The sequence below is a fragment of the Rhinichthys klamathensis genome, unplaced genomic scaffold (assembly GCF_029890125.1).
Source record: "Rhinichthys klamathensis goyatoka isolate OS25496 unplaced genomic scaffold, OSU_Roscu_1.1 h1tg000225l_1, whole genome shotgun sequence".
Taxonomy (NCBI): Eukaryota; Metazoa; Chordata; class Actinopteri; order Cypriniformes; family Leuciscidae; genus Rhinichthys; species Rhinichthys klamathensis.
This window is the reverse complement of record NW_026606749.1, coordinates 1,815,249-1,827,161: the sequence shown is the minus strand read 5'-3', so window position 1 is coordinate 1,827,161 and position 11,913 is coordinate 1,815,249. Positions and strand designations below refer to the sequence as shown.

At 45.9% G+C, this 11,913-nt stretch overlaps 1 protein-coding gene across 1 annotated transcript; it reads left to right on the top strand.

The window, feature by feature from the left end:
- Window positions 1–287: 287 nt before the first annotated feature.
- Window positions 288–4,682, top strand: LOC130099258 (uncharacterized). The gene is made up of 2 exons (XM_056264866.1): window positions 288–339; window positions 3,643–4,682. Exons 1-2 carry the CDS (start codon window positions 288–290, stop codon window positions 4,680–4,682), a joined length of 1,092 nt encoding a protein of 363 aa, XP_056120841.1.
- Window positions 4,683–11,913: the final 7,231 nt, after the last annotated feature.

Sequence of the window (11,913 nt, the reverse complement as noted above, 5' to 3'; positions counted from 1 at the left end):
TACGCAATACGAAGTGACCGTTCGAAAGGGAACGCAAATATTTTCCTATTTACATGTTATGATTTGTATAGTCACAGAGTGTACAAATAACAAGGTCATATGAGACATAGCCATCTTTTAACCATATAAATATTGGGAACTATATTCTCAGAAGGCGAAGCACTGCTACTTGGGCGGAGTGATTACCGCAGCACCTGAGACGCACCGTGGTGAGGAGCAGAGAGTTCGTTCAGAGTTGGAGTAATAGAGTCAGCAATTACTAGATAGTAAAAGCACAGTTTACAATCATGGGTGTTCGCTGTATTGTAAAGAGCTGCGACAATAAACAGGGGAGACCAGGTAATACCATGATGTTTCATAGAATTCCACCCAAAAATGCATCCTGATTAATAAATATCACAGAACACAAATAAAAAATTATTATTACAGGAATCGATATATTTTAAATGCAATTTATTACAGCTGAACCAAATGTATTCAACAGCATATAATACAGTAATGTTAGATAATTGCATTGCAATAGGCTAGAATAAGGGAAAAGTAATAGCACAAGGCAAATTGTTAATTGCACAATTAACCCACAGACAGTAGCCTACCCATACTGGACAAGGTCACTGTTTCTCAAAAAAATTAAACTGCCCATCCCCCCTCCGATTCATTAGCAATGTGAAGGCTACAGTCCTGAGTTTACCTCTAGCTCCGCTCATTTGTTACCGGGGCGATAGTGCGCCTTCGTGACAACATAACACTATCATTACAGGGGATACATGGAGACCAGGAACAACTGCAATAGTAGTGACCACCCTATTCATATAATAGTGTCACTAACGTAACATTAGATCTGGCTAATGGCACTGTTACAGTAGGCTAACGTTAGTCATCTAAAAACATAACGGAACGCTTACCGCAGCCGCAGGTGATCCATTTTGTCCTGTCTGTGCTATCGATGGGATGGCCGTATCCTTCAGCACACGTTTCATGGTCTGTGTGGCAAATTCCATTTTTTCAAAATAGTCGTCCTCAGTGAAATGTACTGAGCAAACACGATGGTCCTTGATGATCTCTTCAGGTGTGTTTGGATCTAACGTTATATCCAGAGCAAGTAACTTTGCCATTGATTCATCAGGTCAGCGTTTTTGGTTGGAATTCTATGAAACATCAGGTATAACACCTGGTCTCCCCTGTTTATTGTCGCAGGTCTTTACAATACAGCAAACACCCATGATTGTAAACTATGCTTTTTTGTATCTAATTGCTGACTCTATTACTCCAACTCTGAACGAGCTTTCTGCTCCTCACCACGGTGCGACTCAGGTGCTGCGGTAATCACTCCGCCCAAGTAGCAGTGCTTCGCCTTTTGAGAATATAGTTCCCAATATTTATACGGTTAAAAGATGGCTATGTCTCATGACCTTGTTATTTGTACACTCTGTGACTATACAAATCACAACATGTAAATAGGAAAATGTTTGTGTTATTTTGTTACTTATTGGGATTAGTATGCTAGCTGGAGCCATTTACATCCAGTCTTTGTGCTAAGCTAGGCTAGCGGTAGGTGCGTCAGACAGAGTTACAGTACGCACGGAGATGAAAAAGGTATGTATATGGACTTATCTAACTCTGGGGGATACGGTGACTAACCTAAAGTCCCAAAAAGTCATGTTCCTTTAATAATTGTGTATGAGTCCATCATTTGTCTGTTGTGTAAAAAGTTCATTTAAAAATACCGTTGATTGTATAGACTTGACAAACAGTTATGAATAAAAAATAATGTCTAATAACAGTTTATTTTTATTTAAATATAGGACAGTCAAAGAGATGACTTATTGACTGACCTGACAAACATCACCATGGGCATATGATATGCGTGATTAAAAAGGAAGGAGGAGTTCTTGGAGACTATGACGATATTGGAGTTGTTGTTGATGGGAGTACTGATTCTTGAGGAGATCAAATCTGTTGCACAAGCCTGTGCATTGATGTTGGGTGCAATCTATGTGCTTAATTTGGCATACCCAAAAGAACTAAAATACTAATACTAAGATGGATTCTGAAAGACTCACCCCTAAAATTCGGGGGTGGGGGTGTAGGCTGCCCTTAATCTGCACGCAGGCTAGAATTGCGAAACATTATTGGATAATTCTTATAATTGACATTTCTCTGGGCCAATCGGAATCTTAGTAATTTTTCTCTTGGCCAATCGGAATCTTAGCACTTGCGTCAGAATCGCCATTGGATGAGACACCTGGCTACCACGCGAGTCTGATGGAAACTCATAACGTGAAGGAATCTTATGTGAAATTCGAGGTAAATCAAGCTTTTTTGGAGCAAAAACAACAGCTAGTTGTTTGCTTGATTCAATTAACGTTAGCTACCGCTTTGTTATGCTGCGCTCGTGACAGGGCGCTGAAAGAACGAGCATATATCCACCTTATTCCTGCGCCCGCTACTGTAGAAATCATTATGGGTGAAACTTCTGGTGAGATAGCGGAAGTAGAAGTAAACTAGTAAATCCCAGTGGTTATGGTGCGTGGCTAACCGTTATAATCTGTTCTTTCCTGAGGCAATTCTTTCTAGATTTAAAAATAACTGCAATCTGACAAATACGGTTTTATTTAGTTTTTATTATTTTGTGGTTTATTGTTGTAAAATGTCATTGCGGAGCTCTGGTGTTCGCGGCTGTACTAACAACCAGACTAAGCTAAATATGTGGCTTCAACAACAGTGCGTTGAACATGTAACTAGAACAAAAAGAGATTGTTGTTGTGAGAAACGGTACAATTTCCATCGCCTACCAACAGACGAGGAATGCAAAAGAATTTGGGTGAAAAACCTAAACTTGAAGAGACCACCCAAAACACTGTATGTGTGTTCATTTCATTTTGTTGACAAAAAACCGACGGAGGAAAACCCGCATACAACTTTGTGGTTGGGCTACGAAAGACCACCAGAAAAGAGACGACGGGTCCTGAAAAGGATTGACAGCAGTGCCACTAGAACATCAGGTATGATTTCAGATGCAGGATTTCAACAGCATTGTAGTTTTTGTCTAATAATGTTAATGGCACGTTAGTTTTACTGCTTTCTGTAAAGCTTAAAATGCAGTTTATGGCACGGAGTGCAGGGCAGTATGTTTACAGTTGTTTTTGTGTATAGAAAAAAAAAACCTTTTGCAGTTTTTGATAGAGAGAAACAAGAAACAATTCTAGTTTCACTGTTATTTATTTAACTTATAGACCTACTAATCTCTGTGTAAAAATATGATGCTGCAATCTTTCTAAAGTCACTGTAAATTGGCTCCTAATCTCAGATGAAAATTTTTCATTTAGACCCCCTCTACAATATATATAGTATATACACACAAAATATTTTGACTTTAATCACTATTTATGTTTGTCTTTCTTCAGAAAAAATATTATAATTATATATGATTATAATATAACAATATTAACAAAATTGAGCTGGGGAAGTTTCTGAAATTTGGTTGATTTGACACAGAATGACCCTACTCAGAAACTAAAGCTAAAATGCATATCATAAAAACTAAATGTGTTAGCAGCACAATCCAATAATGATAAAGTGATAATAAAGTGATAATATCTCTAATGCTCTAATAACTGTGAACTGTATTGTTACCCTCAGATGAGCTTGATGGGTTGGATGAGATTGATTGGGAGCCATGCTCTAAATCAAAGCCCTCCTGTGATGCCCAAACTCAGTGGTCAGACCCAGAGATGGAGGATCACACCTATTCAAAAGGACCTACCATCACCTGCAGAACGAGCACTACACCATCCCCAGAATTACCATGCCCTGTTGCAGACAGTATTTTGGAGAGTGATGCAGACTCCCTCTTGTACACAGGGATTCCACTCATTGCGTTTCACACCCTTGTATCCTGCCTACAACCATTTGCCCCTACTTCTTCATCCATGCCTGTTGTGGACCAAATCCTAATGACCTTAATGAAACTAAGGCAAAACTTTGTCATGGCTGATTTAGCACACAGATTTAAAACGTCACAAGGTCAGGTCAGCAAGACTGTTGGAATCTGGATAGACATAATGTCTGAACACACCAAGGATCTTGTTATCTGGTTGCCTCGTGAAACAATCAAAGCTATGTTGCCCCAAGCTTTTAAAGAACGCTTTTCAAACACAACCTGTGTAATTGACTGCTCAGAGACTGTCTTACAGAAAGCCAAAAACCTCAACTCTAGAAGTGAATCGTACAGCCACTACTATGCTAACAACACTGTGAAATATTTAGTGGCAATTTCTCCCTCTGGAATGATCATGTTCATTTCAGATGCTTATGGTGGCAAATGCAGTGACAGATACATAACACAGAACTCAGGGTTTCTGGACTATTTGCGTGCTGGAGACGAGGTGATGGGTGACCGTGGTTTCACAATCAGGGATTTGCTGGAGGAGCGTAGAGTAAACTTAATCATTCCAGCATTTACACGCAAAGGATGCCAGCTGACCAACGAGCAGGTAACGCATACACGGCGTATTGCTCATGCCCGCATTCATGTTGAACGGGCAATAAGGCGTCTGAAGGTGTACAAGATTCTTTCGCAAACAGTGCCAATTAGCTTGGTCCCAAAGATTGATAAAATGCTCAAGATCTGTGCTGGTCTAGTGAATTTAAGAGGTGAGCTTATTTCAAGTGAAAAGTGAGAAAGAGAAGAGAGTCAATATATTGCACTTCAACACACACACACACACTTAATTCATTTCACATTTCAAAAACTGTGATGGGGTACAGCTACACTTACAGGACCTCTAATACATTACACTCAGGTAAAGAGCTGTATAAACTTAAAATCTAGAAATAAAGCAGAAAAAAACAGAAATTGAATAGAAAATGTTTTGATTTGTCTTTTTAATGATGCAATATATTATCTAACTTTTGTATCTAACACATGTAATATACCTTTCTAATGCCTTGAGTTTTTAATACTTTTTAAAAAATATATATTTTAGTTTTTCCTATTTATGCTTTTATACAGTATGTAACAAAGTTCGACTTTATGGAGGAAGAAGGAGACAGGGTTGGCGAGATTGGGACTCGTACGTTGTTTATTTCAACCAAAAATAATAAATGTTGTGCACACAGCACGTTCACCGTAGTTTTACTACAGCAACAAAATAACTCAAATAACAACTCATTCCACGCTGGTTCAGCTTCAAGGTCTTCCACAGCTTTGCATAAACTCTTTCCACGCTGCTTTCAGCTGTCCCAGTTTTTCTCTTTGCTCACGCACGAGTCACCAGTCCTCCTCTCTCTCCTCATTCTCTCAGTCTGTGGGTTTTTATGCGTCTCCCCACGCCAATCACTGCAATCAGACACAGGTGTTTATCATTTGCACTTGACCCACTTACTCACCGCCGCGCCCTCTGACTCGTCTCTCACTACAGACGGCGCTAAAACCACGCCCCCCTCATCACATACCCCCACCGCCCGACTCAGGCCGGGGAACCGTCCGGCCTGCAGCCCCCCCCCTCCTGGAGAGAAAGTCGGCCACAGCCATCTGCGTCCCCGGCCTGTGGACCACCTGAAATTTAAACGGTTGTAAAGCCAGATACCAACGGGTGATCCGCGCGTTGGTATCTTTCATGCGGTGGAGCCATTGAAGGGGAGCGTGGTCCGAACACAGGGTAAACTCTCGGCCCAGGAGGTAGTATCGGAGGGTGAGGACAGCCCAACGGATGGCCAAACACTCCTTTTCTATGGTGCTGTACATCGTCTCTCTCTTGGAAAGCTTCCGACTGATGTACAGCACCGGCCGTTCCTCCCCCTCCACCTCCTGGGACAGGACCGCACCCAAACCCCTGTCCGAGGCATCCGTCTGTAGGACAAAAGGGAGAGAAAAGTCAGGAGCATGCAAAAGCGGTCCGCCGCACAGAGCAGCCTTTATGTTGGTAAAAGCCTGCTGGCACTGCTCCGTCCACTGAACCGTATCTGGAGCGCCCTTTTTAGTTAGATCAGTCAGCGGGCTAGCGAGGTCCGAATAATTGGGAACAAACCGTCTATAGTATCCCGCTAGCCCCAGGAACTGTCTAACCTCCTTTTTGGTCTTAGGACTCGGACAGGTCGCAACCGCAGCAGTCTTATCAATTTGGGGACGCACCTGTCCATGTCCTAAGTGGAAGCCCAGATACCTTACTTCAACCCGCCCAATTGCACACTTCTTCGGGTTGGCCGTGAGCCCAGCTCTTCTCAGCGTTTTCAGAACAGCACGCAAATACTGCATATGTCGCTGCCAATCATTACTATAAATAATGATGTCATCTAGATAAGCAGCGGCATATGCAGCATGCGGCCGGAGAATTCGGTCCATTAAACGCTGAAAAGTCGCCGGTGCCCCAAACAACCCGAACGGAAGTGTGACAAATTGGTGCAATCCGAACGGCGTGGTAAAAGCTGTTTTTTCTTTAGACATTGGAGATAAGGGGATCTGCCACTAACCTTTTGTTAAGTCCAGTGTCGAATAAAAGCGAGCAGAACCAAGCCGATCAAGCAACTCGTCAATCCTGGGCATTGGATACGCATCAAACTTAGACACCGCGTTCACCTTCCTATAATCCACACAGAACCGAATCGAGCCGTCAGGTTTTGGTACCAAAACGATCGGGCTCGCCCAGTCACTGTTGGACTCTTCTATGACCCCCATGTCCAGCATTGTCTCTAATTCGGCCTGAACGGTTTTCTTTTTATGTTCAGGGAAACGATACGGGCGGCAACGTACCACGACCCCCGGATCTGTCTCAACGTGGTGCTGAATGAGGTTCGTTCGACCAGGCAGGGGCGAGAACACATCGGCAAATTCTGCCTGTAGGGATGTGATGTCAGCGAGCTGCGAGGGCGAGAGGTGATCACCAGAGGGAGCCAGAGCGAATGACTGGGATTTAACATACGCTTCTGGCCCGAGATCCTCCTCTCCAGTCACCACCGTCGCCAGCATCACTGCCTCAGCCTCAACCCATTTTTTTAGCAGGTTGAGGTGGTAAATCTGACGTCCCCCACCCTGATCCGATCGAATTACCTCATAGTTGAGATCACCAACTCGCCGTGTGACCTCAAACGGCCCTTGCCACTTTGCGAGTAATTTCGAGCTGGACGTGGGAAGTAATACAAGTACCTTATCTCCCGGTGAGAATTGACGAAGTTTAGCCCCCCTATTGTATTGCTGTCTCTGTCTGTCCTGGGCCTGTAACAAATTCTCCAAAGAGAGCCGCCCCAATGTGTGGAGTTTTGTTCTCAGGTCCAGGACATTCTGAATTTCGTTCTTACTAGCGGACGGTCCGTCCTCCCAAACCTCCCTCAGTACATCCAACACCCCACTGGGCTGGCGACCGAAAAGAAGCTCGAAGGGGGAAAACCCCGTGGAGGCTTGGGGGACCTCGCGTACAGCAAACAGAAGGGGTTCCAACCATTTATCCCAATTTTTGGCGTCTTCGTGAACGAACTTACGAATCATGGTTTTTTAATGTACGATTAAACCGTTCGACCAGGCCGTCCGTTTGTGGGTGATAGACGCTGGTGCGAATCGATTTAATGCCCAACAATTCGTAAAGCTCGCGTACCGTTCGTGACATAAACGCCGTGCCTTGATCGGTGAGGATCTCCTTAGGGATCCCCACCCGGGAGATTAAAGAAAACAGCGCGCTTGCCACACTCTTAGCGGAGATATTGCGAAGCGGGACTGCTTCTGGGTATCGTGTTGCGTAATCTACCAAGACTAACGCAAAACGATGCCCTCGTGCTGACCGTTCTAATGGCCCGATGAGGTCCATACCAATTCGTTCGAAGGGGACCTGCATCAGCGGAAGGGGGCACAAGGGTGCTTTTGGGTTGGCCAGTGGATTAACCAACTGACATTCACGACAAGACGCGCACCACCTGCGCACGTTCTCGTGAATGCCCGGCCAAAAGAATCGGGCCATGAGACGGTTTAGTGTCGCCGTTTGCCCCAAATGACCGGCCATCGGATTACAGTGAGCCGCCTGGAAAAGCATTTCCCGACGGCTCTTTGGTACTAACAACTGGGTTGTGTCCTCCTTTGTCTGGGCGTCTTGGGTCACCCGATACAACCTATCTTTGATCACACAAAAATAGGGGTAAGAGAGCGGTTGGTCCGGGTGGAGTAGCTGACCGTCGATGGAACGGACCTGGTCAAACGCGCGTTTTAGCGTCTCATCCGGGGACTGCTCTAGGGGAAAATCATCGCGCTCGGAGAGGATATTTCCCTCCAAAGTGCTCTCTTCCCCTACAGCAGTACCCAGAGGCCCCGGTACAGCATCCCCCACCTGAATCACCGCTGTCTTCCCCTGGTGCTTCTTTTCCCAAGAGACATCCGCACATAAAACCCCCAATAACTTCTTGAAACCAGGCCAATCGGTACCCAAGATTAGCGGATGTCGGAGGTGCGGGTTAACTGCAACCTCCACACTATGTTTTTGTCCCCTAAATAGAATTTCTACCGACATTAAAGGATAACTCACCACCACACCGTGCACACACCGCACCTTAACCACGCGGCTGTTATCCAATGCCCCAGATCGAACCAGGCTTTGATGAATCGAGGTTTGGTTGCATCCTGAATCCACCAAAGCCTGATAAGTACCCCCCTTTATACTCACTGGTATTTGGTACGGGCCGGCTTGATCGGGGGCGGCCTTTGGCGCGTCGGGGACCCGAACCAGTGTCCCCACCTCCATCACCGGGCACCTGTCGATGAAGTGGCCCGGGTCCCCACAGCGCCAACAGGCCGGCCCAGGTTTTACCGCTGTTCCAGCGGCAGGAAGTGGGCCAAGGGATTGACGTGGGGAGAGAGGCGCCAGCTGCGCCAGGGTGGAAAGTTCCCCAGCCGGTGTCCCCCTCGTCGCCGTCCTCGCGGCCGCGCCATTGTCACCGGACCACCCGGACCTCCACCTCGGCGCTGGTCTGGGTGCAAAGCCTCCTCGCGACCTAGGAAGGGGAACAGGCTTTGTAGAAAGGGAGGGGGTAGAGGCCGGGGAAGAGAGAGAGAGAGAGGGGGAGAGAGAGACAGATGGAAGGGTTTCGCCGACCCCAGAGCACGCCACCATGTGATCCTCCGCCAGTTGGATGGCCTGGTCCAGCGACGTCGGGCGGTGGCACTGGACCCACTGTGCAGTTTTCTTGGGGAGCTTCACGATAAACTGTTCCAGTACCACCTGGTCGATAATCTGCTCGACGTCGCTTCCCCCGGCCATCAGCCATTTGCGGCAGGAGTCCCGGAGCTGTTGCGCCATCACGAAGGGCCGGCCGGACTCGTCGAGTGTCAGAGACCTGAAGCGCTGGCGATGCTGTTCCGTGGTCCGACCGACCCGTTGCAGGATGGCGCGCCGTAGGTCTTGATAGACCAGGAGACTCGCGACTGGCAGCTGGTGGGCGGCAACCTGCGACTCCCCTGACAGCAGCGGGATGAGACGCAGTGGCCAGTCTGCCCTGGGCCAGCCCCGGGTCTCGGCCATCCTTTCGAAGAGGTCCAAGAACGCCTCCGGGTCGTCAGCTGGACCCATCTTCGATAAGGTGAGCGGCAAGGCCGAGTCTGATGTTGGAGGGGGGCTGGCCGGAGTCTCCCGGTCCAAACAGCTCCGGAACAACTCGCGGTCTTCCTGTTGCCCTTGGAGCAGCGCCTGAAAGCGCCGCTCGTGCTCCTCCTTAACACTCAGGAGGGCCTGATGTTGGTCTCTTTGAAGAGCCGCGAGTGACTGGATGATGTCCGCAAACGGCGTTCCTGACGGGTTCTGCATGGCGGCGGCCGATCTCCTTCTTCCCGGGTTTCGGCACCAGTGTAACAAAGTTCGTCTTTATGGAGGAAGAAGGAGACAGGGTCGGCGAGATTGGGACTCGTACGTTGTTTATTTCAACCAAAAATTATAAATGTTGTGCACACAGCACGTTCACCGTAGTTTTACTACAGCAACAAAATAACTCAAATAACAACTCATTCCACGCTGGTTCAGCTTCAAGGTCTTCCACAGCTTTGCATAAACTCTTTCCACGCTGCTTTCAGCTGTCCCAGTTTTTCTCTTTGCTCACGCACGAGTCACCAGTCCTCCTCTCTCTCCTCATTCTCTCAGTCTGTGGGTTTTTATGCGTCTCCCCACGCCAATCACTGCAATCAGACACAGGTGTTTATCATTTGCACTTGACCCACTTACTCACCGCCGCGCCCTCTGACTCGTCTCTCACTACAGACGGCGCTAAAACCACGCCCCCCTCATCACACAGTACTTTTGGTGTTTGTTGTGTGTACAAGATATAACACCTGTTATCTGCTTACTGTATTTGCAAAAGATTCTGGTATTTAGGGCAGAGCTTCAGCTTCTTTGCAACAAAATCATCCACTAATCTTGGAAGCATGTGTGAAAAATAAAAATTCTGGAGGTGTTTCATGTGTGCATCTGTATATTTTTTGTCAAATGAAATGTCTAACTCCAGGTGCTCAGTTGATGTCCAGATAACCAGCTTGCAGCTCTGCAGCCCCAGGCACATCATTGTCAGCTGGATCTGGACAAATAAATGTAAAATAAAATGGCTTACATTTTGTTATAATGATGGTTCACAAGTATCTCTCCCATTAGTTCAAATCTTAAAAATATTTTTTTTCACCCACCTGGAGGCAGTGTCCACTTTGCCCATTGGGAAGGATGAGATACTTCCCATTACTTAAGCATCTGATGTCACCGTTTGGCCGACCAAGAAATTCTGCAAGTGACATGGCACTCGTTAGGGGACACTTAATCTCAAGAAGCTGTGTTGAGTCCAAAATTCCATCTGGGCTGGCTCCAAACCAGGGATGGTCAGGACACACCACCAGGCCTTTCCTCTCCACAGTGTGTCCGTGAGCCTCCATGAGCTGTATGGCTATGTCCTCATTTTCTTTTCCATGTTTAGTTGCAGTATTGCCAGTGAAGGTGGGATGCAAATGTTTATTTAGGAATTTGTGTGGGTTGGTAGTGCTCCGCTTGGGGACTCTCTTTGCTGTGCTCGCAGTCAGTCGCAGCTTCCTTGCATCATGCCACGGTTGTGATGCACTCTGTACCTGTGTCTCTTCAGTCAACTTCTCCAGCTGAGCAGGGCTTAGTTGAACATAGGTCTCATAAAAAGTGAGACACTTCTTACAGGTTAGTGCTGTTCCATGTTCTGTGTGTGGTATCTGTAGACCACATTGGCTCTGAGAAGACTCATTATTCTCTACATCTAATCTGTAACACCGCTGAAGGAGACCATCTGTCTGTAGATGAAATAGTGGGGCCATCACAGAGGAACTGACATTCATTTTAAATTCTGAGTGATCCTTGAAAAGTTTGGGGAAGCCTTCAGTGGATGACACACTTATGGGATCTGGTGCTGATGAGCCTGGATGAATGTGGTCTGGTTTATGACGTTTGAAAGTAATGTGCTTAACCTTTTTCTGCTCTACATTCTGCCTTGTGCCTGCATTCCACTTCCTCTGCACATCAGTACATGATATCCCTGTCTTTCCCTGTCTGACTGCATTCTCAACCTACATTAGAAAATTGCCCATTATAAAATACACTCAGCAGTTGCAAACTGATTTAATTTAATTCACATTTATTTATTTGCCTTTCACAATACAAATCATTTAAAAGCAGCTTTACAGAAAATGCATGTGCCTACATTACAATTTATAGTGATCTTTTATCAGAGGTGACTGTATCCAAGTAATGTCATAAATATACTTATACATACAATTCACACAGTTAGCTAATAATGTATTAAACTAAGGCAGAAACAATGAGCTCATTTAAGTAATGAATACAAATGATTAGGTTATAACAAATTATTAGGATGTAACAGGCAAACTGATATTACAAAACTACCAGAAATATCAGCATTTTACCTTCCAAAGTA